At 33.5% G+C, this 23,068-nt stretch overlaps 2 protein-coding genes and 2 pseudogenes across 2 annotated transcripts; 1 reads left to right on the forward strand and 3 right to left on the reverse strand.

Annotated features, from left to right (window-relative positions):
- Window positions 1-596: 596 nt before the first annotated feature.
- On the reverse strand, window positions 597-1,815 carry LOC120137851 (annotated as a pseudogene).
- Window positions 1,816-7,953: 6,138 nt separating this feature from the next.
- On the reverse strand, window positions 7,954-13,690 carry LOC120137875 (centromere protein C-like). Its single transcript, XM_039153514.1, has 11 exons — window positions 13,415-13,690; window positions 13,140-13,315; window positions 12,955-13,043; window positions 12,755-12,857; window positions 12,512-12,660; window positions 11,346-12,316; window positions 11,149-11,248; window positions 9,985-10,067; window positions 8,899-8,983; window positions 8,701-8,811; window positions 7,954-8,176 (listed from the first exon to the last, which is right to left on the reverse strand). Exons 1-11 carry the CDS (start codon window positions 13,559-13,561, stop codon window positions 8,058-8,060), a joined length of 2,133 nt encoding a protein of 710 aa, XP_039009445.1. The 5' UTR covers window positions 13,562-13,690; the 3' UTR covers window positions 7,954-8,057.
- Window positions 13,691-15,111: 1,421 nt separating this feature from the next.
- LOC120137758 lies at window positions 15,112-18,325 on the forward strand (annotated as a pseudogene).
- A 471-nt stretch (window positions 18,326-18,796) lies between these two features.
- On the reverse strand, window positions 18,797-22,880 carry LOC120137876 (E3 ubiquitin-protein ligase At1g63170-like). The gene is made up of 5 exons (XM_039153516.1): window positions 22,694-22,880; window positions 20,769-21,611; window positions 20,064-20,189; window positions 19,687-19,972; window positions 18,797-19,307 (listed from the first exon to the last, which is right to left on the reverse strand). Exons 2-5 carry the CDS (start codon window positions 21,434-21,436, stop codon window positions 19,122-19,124), a joined length of 1,266 nt encoding a protein of 421 aa, XP_039009447.1. The 5' UTR covers window positions 21,437-21,611; window positions 22,694-22,880; the 3' UTR covers window positions 18,797-19,121.
- Window positions 22,881-23,068: the final 188 nt, after the last annotated feature.

Consider the following 23,068-nt stretch of genomic DNA (forward strand, 5'->3'; position numbering starts at 1 on the left):
GCAATGCCTTAATTTAATAAAATCGGTAAATAAAAGTATTATTACAATCATCATATGATTGGTCTTTGGGCATACTCTAACAGAGATAACAATTATCCATTTATTCATTAATGTCTTCAAAGCAATGATATTAAAGCAATGATATTGTTTTATATCTTTAAGACAATTAAAATAATTGTTTGTATGTTTATGTTTAATGATTGAAAATAAAACCTAAACCGCATTTCACATATTGAGATACACTAATTATAGGCAATAAGATTGTTAAGGAAATAAATCACATTTAAATTACTTGAAAATCTGGCGATTATTTTATTATTATAATATCTTTAAGGTCATAGGTTCAAACTTGTATAAATACTTAGTATTAATCCTCCTATTTAGGAGTTCAAAGGAGCCATACCTATTTATGTAAGGTATAAAAATTATCTAGATAACTTTTGATAAACTAAAAGTTTATTATATAATAAAAATCTATATTTTAGAAGAAAAAAAAAGACTTGTTCAGAAATTAAATTTGAGACATATATCAATAAAAAATTAGTACAAATAATAAAATTATATGCTAATTGTTATTTTTGCAGATCTGATTAGCTTCAAATCTCCAGGTAACATCCTGTATGAACATGACCAGAGTATTTATGAGGGATCGCCAATCGTACGTCTGCAAATTCAACACGTAAGCACTGTGGGGCTCACCCAATTTTGAAGAACCAACAACCATCAACTTGTCCCGCCACATTGCCACGTAAGAATTCCTGCCACGTCACCAGATAGTTTGGCAACAACTTGCCACTTGGCGTCTTTATATGCCACCACGTCACCTTCGTTAACCATGTATATATCCATGTCATTACCGGCACCGGATACGCAAGTGTTCGGACACGTGCTGGCTTCCAAGAAGTCTTCCTGCAAGTGGTCCCACCGCCACGTCGCGACGTCGAACACCTGGACAGTTCTCTCGAACTGGCCTTGCGTATCGGTGCCGTAGCCACCGACGGCGTGGAACTTGCCGCGGCGGAAAACACCCTTTACCTCGTCGCGCTCGGTTGCCATGTCGGGCAACGGAATCCATTCATCCTTGACCAAATCGTACACCAATGCCGATTTCAAGGCATTCTTCTCCTCGTCATGACCACCGGCAACGTACACCATCGCACCATCGCCGGAAGCACAACCGAACAGCGACCGCCGTACGCCGGGCATATCGGCTCCTCTCCGCCATTTGGCAGTCAAGAAATTGAATACAAAGACAGAAGCGATGGCCTCCAAAGTAACCGGGTCCAATCCACCGATCAGCACAAGATCACACCCAACAGCAACCAGGTGGCAAAAATAAGGTAACCCATTATGGAACTCACCGGGAAGAGCCGGAAAATGAACCCATTTACCCGTATCCGGCTCCAAAACAGATAGCCTGAAGATAGGTTTAACTGAGCAGCCTTTTTGATGACCATGTTTCGCGTCCGGATCAACCCGAGCTTGAGCCATGACGACGAGCTTTTGGCCATGGGAACTGGCCTTCCTTAGCTGAAAATACTCGGGTTGCTCAATCTGGGTTTTCCAGCCTTTGCAGGTTGGCAAAAGTGCGGCGATTTGATCGTACTTAACTCGAACCAAACACTCAAGGGCGACGTCATTGGGGAGATTTGGGATCAGCTCCATTGCTAAATGTAGAAAAGGGAAAATTATGGGTTGATAGAAGAACTGAAGGTGATTTATATATACAAGGAAGAAGGGGATAAAGTGAGCTAAATCGTTAACGTTGTTGAGTTCATGTCTTTTTGGAAGGGAAAAGACCATGGGGAAACCTTGGAATAGCCGAACGGCCTGACGTTAAATTCTCAGATTTGACCTAATTTTTTTATATTGAGTTGAGGTTTTTGTGTCATCGTGTTTGCAACATTATTTTTACCAAAATCAACTTCGACTTTTGAATTATTAACTGCCAATCGGTTTTCATGTATTATTCTGATATTTAATGACGCTCAATTCTTTTCTATGTATACTAATAGTCTAATATTTTAACTTTTTATGTATTTTAATATTTGCTGTTAAAAATAAATACAAAATAACTTGAAATTATAAAAAAAAAATATAAAAGCAATTATCCTTCATGCATTAGCTTGATATATGTAGAACATATATTGGTCCACTTAGATTTTAGTTTGATGTTGAGGAGGATTTTGAGATTTTTATTTAGATATATTTTAATAAACAAACAATATTTTATTATTATAATTATTTTTAATTTTAATTGTTCATATATTGATAATGATTATATTCATACTTGTAATTTATATGTATATATTGACGCTATATTATTGACAAAGTTATGGTTTGAATGATAAAATTATTCTCTTTAACATAAAGGTTAAAATTTAAATCTTGACACTCTCAATCTAGGGATGGCAAACGGGTGAGCGGATGCAGATTCCCCTTCTTTCATCTCCATACTCACTTAATATTTTTATATCTACCATCCACTACGGGATAAATTTTTTAAATCCATATCCGCCCACGCGAGTACATTCTCAAATCCACACCTGCCTACATGGAACCCTGTGACCACTGACAAAATGATACGTGACACTTAAAAAAATTTAATTTTTTAAAAAAATAAAACTCATTTCCTCTTATTTTGACAAAAACATATAACACATACTTACACCGGTGTAAGTCAATAAAATAAAAGTGTGGGTTTTGTTTTTTTTAATAAAAATTAAAAATATATATATATTTTTTAATGTGTCACGTGTCATTTTGTCAGAGGTTACAGGGTTCCATGTCACTTTTCATTATGAAATTAGGTGAACCCGTTAAAGACATAAAACACCATGTATGAAATCGAAAATTTTAAAACATTATGTATGAAACTAAGAATTTGATATACTTCTTGTATGAATGGGGTAATTAACTCAATTCATAATGGTCTAAAAATTATACAACGGGTAATTAGTGGTCGGGCGGATGCAGGACGGGTAAGGTCTTAAACCCATCACCTACCCAGTACCCACGACGGGTATGGCTTTTTACATCCACACGCATCCACTACTCACTAAACTTATACTCTTCTCCGTCTGAACAATTGGTTTGGGTGCGATGCGGAATCCATGAAATTATACCCATCTACCATCCCTACTTGTATCTTTCTTCAAATTTATGATAATTTTAAGAGTTAATTGATAATTTAACCTACGAAATTATATCTCATGTTCTTTTAGTATTAAAAAATAGTTTGAATCTTAAATTTTTTAACCATGATGTATGACACTCTAGTTATTTTATTTTTTTGTTATAAAAGGTCGTAGAGCCTTTTAGAAAATGTTATTTTTCCGGACTAACAATTCAAACAGCTACAATTATATATAGCATGATAGGAAAATTTCTAAAATGGATGTGAATTGATATTCACCATTAATTTTATAAGGTAAATTTTATAAATGGACATAAAATACATCAAAATGATTATTTTAGACACCAAACTTTTTAAAATTATATAATAGGCATTAAATTTTAGATATTATAAAACGGACACAACACTATTATCGATTATTAAAGAGGTGATGTAGCATGCTACATTAATAGAAAATATATATCATTTGACCCTTTAATTGTAACTAAAATTCCATTTTATTGTTAATTTTAATTAAAATAATTTCAATTATGTTCCTAAAATTGAAACAAAATGGATATAAATAAATTCAATTTTTTTTAGTTTCATATTATAAATATTGACTTTTTACCATATAAATGATTTGATACATTATTAAATATTAGGGGTTGTTTCGATTATTTTTATTTAAGTTTGGATGAATTTTTCTTATTAATGTGGTATTATAATTTTCTGGATGTATTTTTTAAAATTGTGTTTAAACTTCTTATACAAGAGTTAGATGTTTGAATCATATCGTTTAATAAAAAATGATATGGAATGAATCAAAATTCGGAATGAACTAAATCTCCTCAAGTAGGATTCAAACCTACGACCATTCCATTGTTTGATAATTCAACTTTTCGAATCTAAAAAATTATAAATGTTTAATTTTACAAATACAATCACGATTAATAAATAATTAGTTATAAAATAATTTGATGAATGACTAAACTTCAAAAGATTATAATTTTTAATTTTAAAAATAAATTATTTTCATATTTCAAAACAAATTCTAAATTTTCTAATTTCTTTTTAAAATTATTACTTGAAAATATTGAAAACAAATCATTAAAAAAATTTAGTTATAATTGAGGGGCCAAATGAGATATTTCCTAATAATTTAACATGGTACGTCACTCCCTTAATAAATATTTCGTGATCTCTACTTATTTTTAAATAAAATCCCAAATTTTAATGTCTATTTTATAACTATTAAAAATTTAATGACAAATTAAACCATTTAAATAAATTTAATATACAATTATGAATTTTCTCATATTTTTATATTAGTGATGCATATAGATGCATATCATTAGCGGTGCAGTGTGTGTCACACATTCTAGATTCATCATTGCATGATATATATACGTTTTCAAAAAAACAAATTTTTAAATATTAATATTTTATTGCACGAACCAACTTATCTCAGTGGTTAAATGAATCATTGTTGTTCTTAGAGGTCATGAGTTCGAGCACCAGTGATTACAGAAGGGTGATTGAGTGTTCATTGTCAAATGGTCGAGAGTATTTAGAACATACTACTTTGTAATCACTTTAGTTTAATCAATATATATATATATATATATATATATATATATATATATATATATATATATATATATATTAGTATTTTATTTTTGTAGTTAGTATTTATTACCAAAGAAAAAATTTTGATGGGCATATGCAATGGATAGACAACTCAGTGTAATAATTGCCTTTACCCATAATCTATAACTTATTGCTATTGGTCGACCTTAATTGATGCCTCAAGTTTAGGCTTCTTTTGTGGAATTAAAATATAATAATTTAATATTTTAGTAAATAATATAATTAAAGGCTTCAATTTTCGTTTAATTATATATTAAATATAAGTGTTATTCTTAATCCCTTTTCTTTTTTTCCTTTTTTATCTTTGATGTTCATTTTATAGTTAGTATTCAAAATTCACGGCATTCTTTTGATAATATTAATCTTCAATTTTCAATCGTAAGCAACTTGTCTTATTATTGTATTTAATATTTTTTAATTAATTTTGTAAATTCATTACGTGATTTCAATATTAAAAGAGAATATTGTTCTCTCTAACAAACCTGAATTCGAGTGGTTGCACTTGTAGAATGTGTGTGCGTTATCAGTGACTAAGAAATGTTTTGAAGATATACTATGTTATAATCACGTCATACTATTTAAAAATAATAATAATAAATCAATCACAATAATCTTTAATCATTTTATCTATACATGCGATTTAATGCGGAAATCTTATTTTTGGTATTGATTTTCATTCAAAAAATATTTGGTACAAGTTATATCCGTACATACAAAATTGTTCTTTAACGGCGTTTTGAGAGTAAACGCCACTAACTTTAAACCTATAGTGTCGTTTACATTCCAAACATCACAAAATGGTAACTTTAGCGGCATTTTTATACAAAACGCTGCGACAGAGTAGTACCTTAGCGGCGTTTTTTTCAACAAACGCCGTGATAGAGTAGTATTTTAGCGGCGTTTGTGTAAAAACGCCGCAATAGGGTTAATCTATAGTGACGCTTTTTCAACAAATACTGCAATAAAATAGTACTTTAGCGGCGTTTTTATACAAATGTCGCAATAGGATTCATCTATGGTGGCTTTTTTTTAACAAAGGCAGCAATAAAGTAATACTTTAGCGGCGTTTTTATAAAAACGCCGTAATAGGGGTCATCTATATAGATGCTAAATAATCGTTTGGACTTTTTTTATGGACCGAAATTAATAAAACAAAAAGATATTTAATTTGCACTAGAAAATAAGAAAGGATTAAAGTTTTCGTCGATGCATTTAGAGATGATAATACTTGAGCATTTGACTAAAACATCTCGAATATTTAGGCGAAAGGTAGCGGGATTAGTATAGTGGCTCTCTTCATAAGTCAACTCAATTATAACTCTAACATGAAACCGTGTAAACTATTAAGATATTTGTTATTGCAGCAACTTTAAAAACGTTAATTAATAAACACGTCAAATTGTTTAAGTGAATAAAAGAGTGTTATTTTCTTTTGAGATTCTGTGTTCGAACAATTATATCTGTATAGTGCGTTTGTATTGTCAATGATTAAAAAAGATTTTGAACATATAACTCTTGTAATTACTCTAAATTATTAAAAAAAGTTAATTTATCTATTCAAGTTCTTAGTCTCAAGGGAAAAAATTAGACCGATGTTTATCTCTTTGACTCTCTCTTCATCTTTGGTTGATAGGTGACGATACCAGTTTTAGTGTTGGTCGCCATCGCTGGTATTTCTTATTTTTCATTTACTTTATTACATCACATGCTTTTCCTTTATTTTTTTAGTTTTAAATAATTATGTCATTATGGTACCAAAACTGTAAGCAAAAGTATTTTTTTTTATCTTTTATCGTCAACTGTATTTGTTGGTATTATTAAGCTTTTTGAAAGCTTCTAGATGCTTTGGTTCTTCAAACTTCTAACTAAACAAAAAAAGGAAAAAGAAAATTATGAAATATGGATACTCTCCTCAGTCATCTTACACCTACGCTTTTTTACAACTTATTTTTTAATCTCTTAAATTTGGTTTAAGTTAGATTACGCTTGACATCAATTTATTAATCAAAATGCTTAAATACTATTAATTTTATTTAATTTAATTATTAACAACCAGTTGATCTAGTGGGATGAGGCACTAGGTCCCTTAAATAAGGTCATGGGTTCAAATCCTGACGTTTACGAATTGAGCAAACTGTGTTGGGAGGGTCGCCCTCGCCTCTGCAATACCCAATCTTGATTAGTCGATCAATATATCAGATACAATTGATTAATTAAAAATATATGATTGATGATAATTGATATATCATAAATGATAATGAAAACCGAAGCAATTTTGAAGGGAAGTATAAATAACCAAACCAAGATTTAGAAAGATGAATTAAATCAAATCTAAAATTCACATAAACTGATCTTTTCTGTTTTCTCATTGAATTCACAATTTATGTATTTTTTTTAAAATTTATTTAGACTTGAAAATTTGATATTAAATTGTTTAATGTGTGTTTGTTCGGTTTGTCTATTCCATGAGAAACCTACCCATTGAATTAACATACTTGAGCCAACTTTCAACTAAAACTAAACTAACCGAAATGTCTAAACCTGTAATATTAATTTGGAAAATATATTTTACCATAAACCACAATGAATATTATTATACTCTTAATTGTGTAGCATCTGTATCATTCAATTTTATATTATTTCAATTTTAACATTAATTTTTAATTTCAAATTTAATTAGACTATTAAACTGTTAAATCATTAACAAGTGATGATATAATCATTTCTTTTCCTTAAACTTTAAAACACCTCAATGTTAAACATTGAACCATATAAGAATCATTACTTGTTTTAAAATATTTTTAATATATATATATATTTATAAAAATGGAAATGATCATTCAGTTCAGTTGGTAGAGCACAAGGTTCTTAACCTTAGTGTCGTGGGATCGAGTCCCATAGAGAGCATTTCATAATTCGAAAGTCTCTTACGGAAGCTGCTCTCAACCTGGTGTTGAGGACAGCCTACTATCTTACTTTCCCCATACACCATTACATATGGGAATAAAGGTCAACTATATTTATAAAAATGACTTTGAAATTTTAGTAAATAATATAAAAAAATCAAATTGTCAAAATAAAATTCAGAAAACAAAACTCAAAACTAATATGAAAAATCGAGAATCGACCAATCCAAACTAAATTATCATAGACAATTCAAATATTCATAAACTGTAAAATGAAAAAAGAAAATCCTGGGAACTAATGTCTAATGGTCAGTTCATCAAAGGATGCTAAACTCGCCTCACAATCCAGGAGATTCATGATGAGTGCATAAACATTTATGGTCATCTCAAAACCTGGCAGCCTGTTCAATCAGTTCTTTGTACTCATCACTTATGAAGGATTTCACTTTGAGACCGTCAACCTTCCCCGGAGACTCATACTTTATCCCAATTACGGTTGCCAAGCCTGTACAAACACAATAATTCTCTCATTGCAGATCAAATTGAAATTAGCCAAGTTTGAGATTGTGCTCGAGGCCAAATGAAGGGATTTAACACTCGGTTAAGAAAATTCTCGGCAAAGCATAGTTTCTTAACGACACCAGGTTGAGGGATAACAAAAATCAGATTGCCTGTAATTTTTTTTATAAGCTTTCATATCCATAACTTACATAAACTATGGTGCCAAACTTAGGGCTGATATAATTTAGGCACTGATAAAAGATAATTTGAGATTACGGGCTCAAGAAACGTAAGTTCGGTACAAATTATATATATGAACTGAGCTCAAAGTCTCATACTATAACAAACTGAATACTTGTCATGAATAAAGTAGTATACATGTAACTAAAACGAACCCTTGAAGCAAACATCCACCTTTAAAGAAGAGTTTCAGTGAAATTAGCAGTCTTCAGAAAGCACGGAAGTTGATGTTTATAAAGGCATAATGAACTCCTAGCATAGTAAAATACCATAAGGGAAGGTACTCACTTGAATGTACACGTCCATATAAGAATCTTTCACCTTTCCAGAATTCCAAAGGTCTTGACCTGATCCTTGTGCTTCGTCTCCTCCCTTCACCATCAAATGTTGTACCGGAACCTAGAAAGAAAGAACTCAATGATTCATTCCAACATAATTAGCAAATAGGTTTAAAGATGCAAGTTGAGCTTTTGGTATCATTAGCACCTGCAAGGCTTTGTCTTCGAGAATGTGCTTTCCCCTTACGTTTATTGCATGGCCGTGGTTGTATTTTGTCCTTCTTATTTTGTTGCTAAATAAGCAAATTAAAAAGTAGAAAAGAAAAAACAGATAAACATGAGAAATTTTCAAAAGAACGGAAATAAACCAAAAATAGGGATCCGTTTTACTTATTTTTCTTCAGCAAATGCATGAAACGATTCCATTCATAGGTCTATAGGCAAGACTAATAAAATCTGAAGGGACTCCATGCAGCAAATTGAAGCATGCTAAGTAAATGCAAGCATCTAATCTAAAAGAAACTGCCACTAATCCAAAACCTTCATGGTGGTTTTAAACATTTTAGATTTTTTTAATCGAACCAATAAGTAGTTAATGGACCAAAACTAGGTTGAGATTCAGAATGATTTGAGATAATGCTTATTCTTAGATACTATAATCGATCAAAGTGCTTGCCATCCCTTAAATAGAGTTAACAACATTGTGTCAGTCAACTGTCAATATTAATTATTTATATTTTTTTATAAGAGTAGCAGGTCTAATTAAAAACCCCCTCATACTTCTCGGCTAACCACAAGGTAGCCAATAAGTAGCGGAAGGAGGAAAAGAGTACCTCAATTTTATTCAATATTCCAAACGTTCATACAAGGTTCGACCCAAAAACAGATAAAATACAAACCAGTAACGACAACACAGAATCTTTAAAGCTGCAGTTGTAAAAAAGGCAACAGACAATAATCTTACTATAGTCTAGGTGGAAATGTATCCAATTTCATTGCCGTTAAATCAATCTTTGAGAATCAAATTTTAAAAGACTGATAAATTAGGGAAAACATTTTGAGTTGATACTAATATGTTATATGGCTCTTTCAGCATTGAGAGAGAGAGTAGACCAGAGAATACAAGACTCAGAAAATTAAGCAAAATCAGAGAAATAATCAATATTCCGAAGATACAAAGGTAATAGTCTAGCTTCTGTATGTAAGCCTGGAAAATAAACTCCCTATTCATTGAGGTTGACTACTAAATTAAGCCGAAATATAAGCAAGATAAAGAATCTTGGAAAGTACAAACCTCGTGCAGCTGCTCAGCACTTTCTGCAGTTTTTAAAATTCCATTCATGGAGTGGTCCCCATCAATAGCAGGATTAGATTCATCTGTTAGGGGAATGGAAATGTGCACAAAGGAAATCAACAAACAGAAACCATTAAAAGCATATCAATGACTAAGATAAATCTGATTCAAGATGTACCACTTCCAAGGCAACTAAAAGAAGAAATTTATAATCTACAATGCAGGAATGTGAATGTCACAGTTTGAATCCGTCAATACAAAATTTAGAAAATATGTTTCAATGATAATTTATTTAAAGCAAAACAAAAGGTAAAATTGGCTCAAAATTAGGTTATACTTCAAAGGCAGAAAATTACTGCCTGAGCTATCTTTGGACTATAAGATGACATTTCTGATTTATAACACAACCAGCAATGTGCTGCTTATGTTAAACTGATTAGTTAAATGGGTAATGCAATTTGTTTATTCAATGGTACAAGGAAATTAGTCTCCATTAGCTATACAAGGCAAAGCATGAAAATACGAGAACCCATCTGACAAGAATCAGCAAGGCTTCCTGAAAGTTTCCAAACGGTCAGCATGAGTATGGAAGGCTTTAGGATAGGCATCTTAAAATTCTACATCTTGCAGCAGTGACTTGAAGATCTCTTGGTGGAATAAATCCCCCAAGACATTAACAGGTAGGACCACCCAAAAGTAATAGATCTTTAATACATTAACAATTAGACTAAGAAGCAAGAGTTTTCATGGACTGTCAACTGAAACTCAGGTTTATTTCCCTTCGCATAATCAGATAATAGGAGAGCCATAACCTAAAAGTAAAGCAAATGAAAACTGTGATAAAGCTCATAATACCACTTGGCATTCTCTCTGCGGGGTTACCCAATAGAACAACTAGGACATATTAGGTCATAATACCACTTGGCATTCTCCATTCATCCAACATTCATAAATCATAGGTGATAAAAGGAAAAAGGCTGATAAGGAAGAAACATCTTTCTAGTTTGCCAAAATCATAATAAAACAACTTTGAAAGATAATAAGTATGCTAATTGCAACAACAGCAACTACAAAAACCTTATAATTCAGTATCAGTCATTTGTTCATCATCGCCTCGGCCATCCCAAAACAATATCTCATTGACAACAGAGAAAATATTCATACCTGACTCTCTCTGAATGACACTAGAATTATCAATGGTTGAACCTTCCACATTAACTTGTATCTGAGAAGAAACAACTGCTTCCACTGGTATATCTTCCACCTGTGTTTTGTCACAATATCTCGGAGTATAATAATCAGAAACAAATATTTCCACTAAGCAGCAAAATGACTCTTGAAAAACAGATAGGAAAGCTCACCGTTCCAAATTCATTTGGTTGGATTGTAAGACTATCTGATTCAGTTTCAGGCCTTCTTAAACTGTTATTCTCCATGATGGTCTGAGATCCACTAGACGCATTTATACCAGAATCAAACCTTACTGCATTATCATTTACAAATTTGTCAAAGAAACCAGTAAAATCTCCCTCATTGAGCTCAGAATTTGCATTAGCAGTTGCAATTTGATTTGCTTCTAATAATGGAGATCTTAGCAGATGAGACTTGTCAAGCTCCATTTCATCAGCCTGACTAGATTTTTTATTGACACATTCAATAGGAGATACATTTCCCCTAGGTGATTGATCAATATTATCAGTAGATAAAGCATTGCATTCTGGATCTGACTGAAATAAATGTTTTTGCTGCAATGATATTGAAGTGAAGGGATTTCTTGGAGGTGTTGGAGAGGCTATATTAAGAATTGAACTTTCTTGCTGCTGTTGCGGTGTTTGTCTATCATTGTTGTCAGACACACTAAGTTCCTTCTCTGTAATAACCTGATGAGATTGTTTACTGTTACTTTCAATGGCGGATGCATTTCTCATTGGTGATAGATTAGCATCATCAGTTGAAAATGGATCAGTTAGTACATCAGACTGCAATAGCTGTTTCTTCAGCAATGAAATCGAAGCCAATGGACTTCTTGGTGGAATGCGAGAAGCTAACTGATCAACTGAAGTTTCAGGATCTTGTTTCCGTGTCCTTGTACTGAACCCTTTCATCAAACTTTGTATGTCCGATAGCGAGTTTCTAGGCTTTGCCAAGCTTTCTCTAGAAGCCTTCAAATCAATCTTTCGAATATCTTGCAAGTCAGGAAGGCATATATTCTGTAGATCAAGAGGTTTGATCTGCAACTGCTCTTGAAGAAGATTGACTGTGTCATCCCAATCGTAGGTGCTGGTAAGTAAGTGGTCCAAAAGTTCACTAACCTTGTTCTCTACATTGGTTACTAAAACAAACCACATAGCATTATGTTATTGCATGCACATAGTGGGGGCAACTTGAAACATAATGAAAACAAACATATACAAAAATCAAGTTATATGGAAGGTCAGTTTTAGTCTTTTAAATAAGAAATCAAGAATGGGATAGCAGAGACAGAATAAAGTAAAACATTAGGGCAAATCAACCTTTCCTCACCTACCACTCAATTCCTTCTCTTGTAATTCAACATTTGGATTCGGGTCAGAATTTTCTGGTTGCAAATTGAAAACTGGACTGGGAATTTCCTCCTCAAAGCTTTCCACAGGAGAGAGAGCAGTAGAATAGTGGTGCTTATATTTAACTGATCTCCTGAACATAAATTTATAAGTCTATGTTAGATACAAGTATGCCTAAGAAAAATTGAATACAACAGAAATTTGTTAACAAGAAACATTGATTGAACCGCAACAATCCAGGACGTCGAGGCCGTTCAAACATGGATTGATTATTCTGATCCAAATCCATCAGAACAGTGCCTGTGTGCTTCTCTATTTCCCTTTTGGCATCTATATAAAACAATACATAAAAACATGGAAAAGCTAAGTTCATAGATATATTAGCAGATTATATTTCCCAATAAAACAAAAATGAAATCGAGCTTACTCTCAGCCCTTTCAAATGCCACAAAGAATTCTTCGGGATCTGTCAATTTATCCATGTCTAAACTCGGTTCCAAATTCATAGGAGGCTGACTATAAAAATTTGAAGAAATGCAATGAAATTCAGCATACGTTACCACCAAACTAAAATAAAATCAAGAAAAACAAGCAGTTTCAAATAAGATGAACCTTGAGTTATCTTTCAAAGAGAAACGAGGCCGTTTACGACCTAAAGCCGGTCTTCGTTCACGAGGAAGTTCCATAAGTTCAGCATCAGAGCTAGACACTTCCAACTTCAAGAGCTCTGAACTATTCTCTACAATCTCTTTGGCTTGCTCTAGGAGCTTATTAGGACTTCGCACCGGCTGAAAATTATCAAAAAAATCACTAAATTAGTATTTTTCTTATAGTACAGAACAACAGTAAAGTAATTTTAGGGCAAGAAACAAAAGAAGAGTAGAAACCATGGATTTGAGAAAATCGTGAGAGAGTTGAATATCGGCCGAGACGTGAGGTGGAGGAGGGTTTGGAAAGGAAGCGAAGGTCCGAGGGAAGAGCGAGAGACCCGAATAGGCCTCGAGCGGATCCCAAGGGAGAGTTTGGAGAGGCATTTCTTTGATTTGATGGGATTGAGATTGGTCCGAGTGTTGACTCAGTCGAGTCTGAAGAGAGGGGAGACTGCAACTTTTGGAAGGGGGGGTTTTGAGTTTGTTATTTGAAAAACAGAAACGGAACGGGATTCGAATGGGATGGGATTTGGCCAAGACGAGTTCTCGTTACTGTGTGTATACGGGGCTCTATTTTCTGTTCATAATACATATGAAAATATTTCAATTAATAATATAAGAATTTAATAAATTATGGAGTTATAAGTTTATGTAATTCATTCATTAATAATAAATAAAATAAATAAAAATAAAGAAGATGAATACAAAAAACATAACAAATCCTTGAATTAAGAGAAAATGAAATAAATTGTACCATAAAAAAGAAAATGTAATAAAAGAAAGAATATTTGTGCTTTTTCCTTTAATGATCTTTTACATAGTCAATGTCACAAATTAGTAAGAGTGGACACGTGTTTACTCTGAAATCTGAATTTTATTCGATTAGTTTCTTATTTTACTGATGGTGACCATTTTAAATTTTTTCGTGCTTACCCTGAAATTTGAGTTTTCTTCGATTAGTTACTCATTTTACGGAATGTGTACATCCCATTTTAAAAATATTATAATATATATATGTTTACCCTAAAAAATATTTTTGGATCCACGGTTATATTTCGTAGAAAGCTTAAATTGTAAATTACGTCTTTTTGATTTATTTTAATTCTATTACAAAACAGAGATAAAAGTCTGAATTATAGATTATGTTCTTTTTGGGGACCAAATAGATATATTCTTTTAGCTTTATCATAATTCTATTCAAAATAGATATAGAGTTATATATTTTGATCCGTCCTTTTGTTCAAACATTATAAAAAAAATTATAAAAGATTATTATAAAAAAAATTATAAAAAATATTATCTGTCCTTTTGTTCATTTAAGTGTTTATAAAAAAATTAGATAAATATTTTGATCTGTAAATATAAAATATAATTACATGTATCAAATATATTACAAAATTATTTTATCAAATAATCTTATCAATATCATTTCAGTTCATAATATAGAGTGGTATGCTTCATATTATTACATGCATCGTTTATGATCATATAGATGTGATGACAAAGCAAACATATTCATATAATTTCACTGGAAGGTAATTTATTCGACATAACCAATTTAGCATGATAAACACGTACATGTGACCTAAATGAAAATTTATGTATAAAACTAGTTAATGCATCATATATTTCATATCATAAAATATAATTTAGCAATTACCCATGGATTAAGAAGGGGACCTTTTTCCTGGGTATGTTGTTTATCTATTTTTCTTTTTATTTTTTTGTTGATTGATGACAATATCAATTTTAATATTAGTTGTTGATCGTCGAGATTTTTTATTGTCCTTTTATTTTATTTTTCACAAGTATACATGTATGACATGCTTTCTCTGTTGTCTTTTGACGTGTTATTTGGTCGTCTGAATGTTGTTTTCACTTATCTTTTTCTTAAGGATTGATTTGATATCGTCACGACTGATTGAAGATGACAATATGATGTTGCTCTTTCTAAGATTGATGAGGCTATACAGACACACCAACCATAATTGATTTATATTCTGTCAAGGTTTGTTCTGGTCATGTATCTTAAAATTTTCATAATGGCTTCATCTGCTGGGTTTTATTTTGTGTTAGCTGGACCCTCCTTTCTTCTTCTGGTATCATTTAGTTTGTCTCACATCTAATGAGACATAGCATTGCCTGAAAACTCTTCAAGATATATTTTCTTGGACTCATTACTCGTACAATTTATCACCAACAGAATCGACTTTGATTGGACATTGTGCCATGCGATAAATTTTGCTAAGTTGATATACATATTCATATAAAAGGGATACTAGTTTTTCTTTTTTGAACACAAGTCTTGATGGCCATTGGCTAGCATATGATCTCCTTCATATGTTCAGTATTTTGATACATGGCTATTGCTTGTTTTGTGAACAATTTCCCGTTAAGTGTCATTCTGGAAAATTCTTGGAATTTTCTCGAAGCTGGTTAGGTTTATATTAGTTGCTTCTTCTTTGGTGACAGAGCCGGATATTGAAACATGCTGGTAATTTCTCAGCTGTCTTCATTGGCAGATGAAGCTAGGTGTATGGATCTTGCAGATCGTTATATTAACAGTGAATGTGTCAAGCGTATGTTGCAAGCTGATCAGGTGCTAAAGCTTTTCTTCCCCATCTTTTCTCTTATTTGGTATTTGTCACTGCTGAAATTTCTTACTAATTCTTTAATCTCCCCGAATATTTTCCACTCTTGAAGGTGGCTTTGGCAGAAAAAACTGCTGTATTGTTCACAAAAGATGGGGACTAGCATAACAACCTTCATGACATGCAATGCATGTGGTACTTCCTCCCCCTTCTATATGTGTTTTTAATTGGGCATATTATCTCTGATTGTAATTTGGATACTCTCACCGAGTGTTGTGCATCTTTGGAAGGTATGAACTTGGTTCGGGTGAAAGTTACTTTCGGCAAGGTGATCTTGGACGGGCCTTGAAGAAATTTCTAGCTGTGGAGAAGCACTATGCTGATATTACAGAAACTCTTTCCTTTTGTAGGTGATCCATTGTACAGTGTGCATGTCAGTGTTTCTATTTCAGAAACTCTTTCCTTGAAATAGTTAATGTCTTGAGTTTCAAGTTTATTCTGCTTCGTGATAGCTGTTGGATTTTGAATGCAGATGTTATCTAAAGTTGTACGATTCTCCTTTAAACTCGCCAGCTGAAGAAGAGGATAACACATTAAAGACGCCCTCTCAGAAAAAGAAAATGAAGAAGCAGAGAAAGGCAGAACGAGCTAAGATAGTATATGAGTTTGTTTCCATGATTATTGGTTATCTCTTTTTAATGATTTCATCTAAATCTCTGCTTTACTTCAGGAGGCAGAGGAGAAAAATGAAGAATCAAGTGCCAGTGGCAACTCCAAGTTTGGGAAACGGCATATTAAACCTGTAGATCCAGATCCTCATGGAGAAAAGTTATTGAAGGTTACCTATTATTATCTCGTGTTATGTTTCTGATACCTGATTGAGTTCCTTTTGTGTTGTATAGACATGTTTATTTACTGCCTATTAAGCAACGGCTCTGTTTAATGTGACTTCTATAGACGGAGGATCCCTTGGCAGAGACATCTAAGTATTTGAAATTGCTTCAGAAGCACTCACCTGATTCTTTGGAGGCACACTTGCTCTCTTTTGAAACAAATATGAGAAAACAGAAGATTTTGCTTGCCTTTCAGGTATATTTATTTTCCAAGAACTGAAATGAGTCTACTTCTCTTCATTGTACTTTTATTTGTTGAAGAACAATGGTTTTACTCAGTTGTCCTTTTATTAGTTCATGATCTCATATTAATGTATGTGTTGTTTTTATTTTCTTTCTTGTGAAGGCTGTGAAGCAACTGTTAATGTTGGATGCTGAGAATCCGGATTCACATCGCTGCTTGGTATTCGACATCTGCTATTTTGCATTATCATTATTGTGCACCATTATGCACAAATACGTTTTTTTTTCCTTTTTCGTTTTGACTTGGATACAACCATCATCTAGTCATTATGCTTCTCATTTGAATTTAATGCAATGCACAGATTAAATTTTTCCATAAGGTGGACTTGATACCTGCTCCGGTGACTGATGCAGAAAAGCTTGTTAGGAGTGTTTTGGAACCTGCTAGGAAACTCGAAGCTGTTAAGTTAATTGAAGATTCATCCAATAAAGTCATGCCAACGTAATGCTTTTAGTGTATCAACTTTTGTGACCTTTTTATGTTGGTTCCATGCTATGCAACTAGCTCTAGAAATTAATTGTTTCTCTTACTTATCTTATCCAGGAATGGGGCACTTGGACCGGTAATGGAGTGGAAACTCAAGGACTGTATTGCAGTCCATAAACTCTTAGACAAGGTTCTTATTGATCAAGATGCTGCTTTGAGTAAGTAATATTTCTCCAAAAATAGGGGTTTACTAAAATTTTGACCGACTCCAACTACTGAAATTAATTGCTATGTCATTTTCTCAAGTGTTTTATAATACGGTTTCAACATTATTCAGTGCTTTTCTTATGTTTTCAAGGTTCTCTGATTATACCCTGTTGTAGACACTGCCATAAACCTCCGTAGACAGTTTGTAGTAGCTTTCTGTGCTTAGATTTGATACTTGTTGTTTCTGTTCTCATACGCTGACTCGTATTTTGCTGCATCCCTTTGCGCATTCTCATTAGAAGAGTCGTCAGACCTTGATTATATATGACATATTGTCCTACAGATAGTGGAAATTTGCAGATCTGGTGGACAGTTGTGGTATTGCTAATTTGTTCTACAACTGGTGAAAGGCAATTTGTTTAATGTAAAGAATTAACGATTTTGGTATGATAAATTTTGCTTTACACTGCAGGATGGAAAGTGAGATGTGCGGAGTACTTCCCTTACTCCACCTACTTTGAAGGTAGTCGCAGCTCTGCTGTGCACAACTCCCTGAACAATCTGGACACCAATACCACCGTGAATGGTGGTGCAAGCCATCCCGAAATCGGTGGAAGTGAAAATTCAGTCACATCAAATGGAAAGCTGGAAGCATTTAAGAACCTTACCATTTGAAAATGTTAATGCTTATGCGCGTCGTGCGACTTCAGAGCTCAATGTGTTTGTACTGATGGATTTAACTGCGTTAATTTTACACTGCAAAGAGTGCCTTTGCTGCTGCTGCTGCTGGGAAAGAGAATATTGCGTTGGCTGTCAAAAGGCAGTCCTTTGCAAATCTGTATAATTTATTTGCAGTTGTGATTTTAGGGTTGAAGATATATATATACTCCCTTTTAATTTCCTCACCCATTTGGTTTAGTAGGTCTGTGGCTCCATGGCTGTGCCCCAAAACTTGGGGGGCTGGCCATATAGAGAATTTTTGGGTAATGATTATGAAACCTTGTGGCTTAGCCTAGAAAAAAAAACAGATTTTAACTGTTTTAGAGCTAATATTGAGAGCAGCAGGTTGAATCAATGGATTTTGGATTGAGGATTACTGAATTAGGTAAAGACGGTGACTATATTTTTACTTTTAATTACCATGTTGTACTGATGAGAGCAGTCAGTTTAATTGTAAAGTAGCAGAGGCCTCAAGTGGTATCAATAGATTTAAGACAATTCATGTTTGTTTACAAGATGGTAAAGGCCATATGGCGTTGAGCAATAAAAGCAAATTTCGTGGCAAAAATAGTTGAGGGAAAAAGAACATGTGAAACAATGTGTTATTTACATAGAACTACAAACCTTTTTTCATAATATACTCACTGCATATACGAGTCTGGCGCATGGGATACCGTCTCTTTGTCGACATTCAACTTGAGCTTAAAGCGCAAAAATTCATGGAACCAAGTATTGCTCTTCAAGGTTTTTGCATGTCACGTTAACTATCGCATAAATTGCAACAGCAGCAGGAGTTGAGCACCAAAAGCATTGAAGATAGTCCCCTCTTCAAGTGTTCCCTTGCCCATCCTCTTCCTGCGCTTTCATTGATTCGTCTCTCCAGCCAATGGAGGAGCACCGACGCTCTCACCAATCTCGCTTTTACATAGCGGACAAGTTGCATTGATTTTCAACCACTTATCTACACACTCTACATGGAAGACATGTTGGCATGGCAGCTCCCTCAGCTCGTCTTCATCAGCGTAGTCTACCAAGCAAATGCAACAAGTCTGCAATACCCCAACTAAGTTAGCTGCATTATTTTCCTAAGGACATCCAAAAATACTCGAATAACCACCACACGATTAATAAACCACATCTATCAAATGAATCCAACAAAAAATATCATTAACCTCAACTCACTAAGCTATACAGTTTTAGAGCATAGCTAACCAGAATTGTACTTCATAAGATAAGAGTAACTAAGAGTTCAATTCAGCAAGTAAACTAAAAGAGACAAAACTACCCTAGATGCTCCAGAAGATCATTATATATAGAATTAGCTTGTTCAGTTCCACCCAGTTAAGTTCTAGAAATGCATGTTCAAGAGGGTGCAGTTTACATGTAAAGACCAGTTACCTGTCAGCAAGTTCTTAGGATTAAACTTACCGCATCTTCTCCTGATATCACTCGTTCCTTTTCTGTCCCAGCAGCCAGGATCCCGCCTTCACCAGCTGAATCTTCCTCATCATCGACAGTTCCAGTTTTCTTGTATTTAAACTTGTAGATTGGCAATGCGTTTATAGATTCCGTGGTGGCTCCTCTAGTGGATGAATAATCCTCCCGAGCACCGAGGATAGTAATTATGCAAGGCAGGCAGCAACAAATGGTTGCACATAGTATGAATGGCATTGCATATCCGATACAGCTAAAAGTAAGGAACACAACACATAGTCTGAAATGAAACCAATAGACAGTTCACTAACCGTTAAGAAATTGTGAATCTCAATCAAAGCAGAATAATCAAGATTTGGTCCACGTCATACCTGTACAGTTTAGGAGCATCAGAAGGAGATGCATGACCTCCAAATATCCAAACACTGCCAATAACAAACCACGCAGCAAAAAAACAATCTAGGGCCATCTTCCAATGTTCAACTAATCCATTGAGCCTGGATATTTGACGCCAAATCTTCAATCAGTGACATCTAAATGATAATATAGTGTACAGAAACCTAATATTATGCCATATTACTGACGCTAAACCTTTGTCCAACAAAGATTCTAAACCAAACCAACCAAAAAATAGCAGGAACCAAAACATATTTTTATACTACCGTAAAATATATTACTCCCTCTGTCCCGCTAAATGCATCTCTTTTAATTTTTAAAATTGTCCCATTCAAAATGGCCTATTAGAAAGTCAACAAACAACACATTTCCTTTTTCACCCGTATATGTCTCACTTTTTTACATCTATCAAAATAAATCTATCAATCACCTTTTAAGGATAATTTTGCCATTTCCCTTGGTCAAATATATCTCCTAAAAATATGTGCATAGTCAATATACAGCACAAATTATGGGACGGAGGGAATATTAATTAGCATATTCATCAATAAAGATAAATCCAGGGAAGTTTATGATGCAAAATATTTTCTAATCCACTCTCAACTTTATTGTATAAAAAGTTAGAACAATGTGGAGACTTTTAACCCAAAAGTAGATGTAAAAAATAAAGGGAGACACACCTTGTGCTTGAGGTTCCTGCAATCTGAGTGTTCTCTGTTGCTGATTCAGTGTTCCCATTATTCCCCTCATCTGAAGCATGAGTAACTGAGATAGGGGTATAGGTTGTAGACTCATCGGGATTGCCAAGAGAAGAATCTTGATGCGAGTGTGATACATCTTGCTCACTAACCCGATTGCGGTTCAGAAAGCGCCAATAAAGAATAGGAAGTGTTGCAACACATCCAACTGCATAACCAACAATCCATGCAAACAATGGAGCATGTGGCTTTTCATTTCTTGACAATGATAGAACAACAACGGATGCTATAATCTGACTGAGAGTGACAACTAACTCAACAGATATCCATAATCCTGAATTTAAAGGGTTCCTGCGATGACGGCCATACCCATCACTATTCCTCGGGAATGATGCAGTCCTTGAGTTTAATCTTTGTGAGTTGAAAGATGCCCGATTTGTTGGAGTTTGTAAGCTGCTTGATGGCCTATCTTCACTCTGTGTCAAGTCCACTCCCAAAGATTGCTCATCATGAGACCTGCTTGACGAAGCGTCACCATGCCTCATGATGTCAATTATATGCTCTTGATCATTATGGTTTTCCACACGTTCCATTAGCAATGGATATTGGTCAGTTTGCTCTGTGCATTCTTTTGGAGAGGAACTGCTCATCTAACTCTGGCGACCCAATTAGAAGGTATAAAAGCGTAGATCGCTAATAGACTTTCTAGATCTATACAGTTTCCCCTCTCCAGACTTTGTAAGCTGTGCCAAGCAACTTAAAACACTTGGCACTGCAAAAGCTAGAACAAATCTACCAACTTTATTCCCTCTTTATACACAAAAGCTGTCACATAATATAGTGCAAAATCAATCAGACTAATCAAGCCAAGCCAACAATACAAATGCCATGAAATTTCAGGGAGAGCCGTAGCATGTATGTAACTACTATGAAGTTATAACATGGCTACACCATTGCATAACTGATAAGTAAAACTAAGCAGTAGCAGCAGACCAAAACGAAGCACCGATATCATAACCAGACAACAAATCAACCATAGCATACAAAAGATTGCATTCATTCCATAGCATACAAAAGATTGCATTCATTACAATGTATCAATAAAATCACTTTGTGAGGTCACTGCAACATAAACAAAAGAAGCAAGATCCTTAGAGAGCAAAGCATGGCGCAATAGGACATTAAGCACTAGCAAGGATTTCAGAAGAAAGGATCATTCATAACAAAGTAAACTAAAACTACTCATAAATAAAAATCCAAGCAAAATAATTCAACTTTTTAAACAATCAAGATAAACGTAGCCAGACATTACATTTCCCGTTACAATTTTGATAACTCAAGATGCTATTAGCATAATATTTTCATCATTACTTGACCTCAACAAAATTTTATATATTAAGCTATAAATTCAAGCAAATTCAATCAATCCATTGATGAACCACAGGAAAAGAAAACGAAAAAACATTTTTAATTTTGTGGAATCACGATAGAAGACCAGGAAATTCAAGCCTTGGACAGAAAAAAAATAATTAGAGAAAAACATAGGAACCTTGCGAAGGATTTCGAATGATAAATATCCGATAATGAATGCAAGTAAACCAAAAAAATGGAGATTTTCAAAGGATCATGATTAGTGTAAACCAAACATTATATTTCCAGTTATAAATTTGATGATCCGAGACATTATTAGCATAATATTTTCAAAAAACCTTAACGTCAACCGAAAACAAATAAAATTCCAATATCTATGCAATTGTTTAAGAAAATTAAATCGACCCATTGATCAACAACAAGAATAAAAAAAACCATTCTTAATTTTTCAGAATCAAGATAAATTAACAGCAAAACAAATTCCTAATTGAGAAAATACAGAAACAATAATTAGAGGGAAATGTTAGGAACCTTACCTAAGATTTTGAAAATAAAAAATCGGATAGTTTATCGAAGAAAATAAAAAAAGAGAAGCTCCGATAAACTGAAAAGGCTTTTGAATTCAAAGCCCAATTATTTTTCTTCCCTTTTTCTCTCGTTTTTCTTGAGAAAATATAGCGTCAGCTTTTCAGCTCCATTGCTTACGCCAACACAGAGAGAAAGAAGCGTTTCTTCCTTTTGATTTATACTTTGTTTTTTTTAGAAAGAAGAGAGAAGGGGAAAATCGAGAGAAATTTCGTGGGCCGTTCGATTAATTCAATTGGTTGAATTTTCTTCTCCCATCAACGGATTGGATCTCCTTCAGATTGGCCAAAATCTATTTGTATATATTTAATTCGTGGACATATATT

Source organism: Hibiscus syriacus, unplaced genomic scaffold, assembly GCF_006381635.1.
Source record: "Hibiscus syriacus cultivar Baekdansim isolate YM2019G1 unplaced genomic scaffold, ASM638163v2 tig00110676_pilon, whole genome shotgun sequence".
Taxonomy (NCBI): domain Eukaryota; kingdom Viridiplantae; phylum Streptophyta; class Magnoliopsida; order Malvales; family Malvaceae; genus Hibiscus; species Hibiscus syriacus.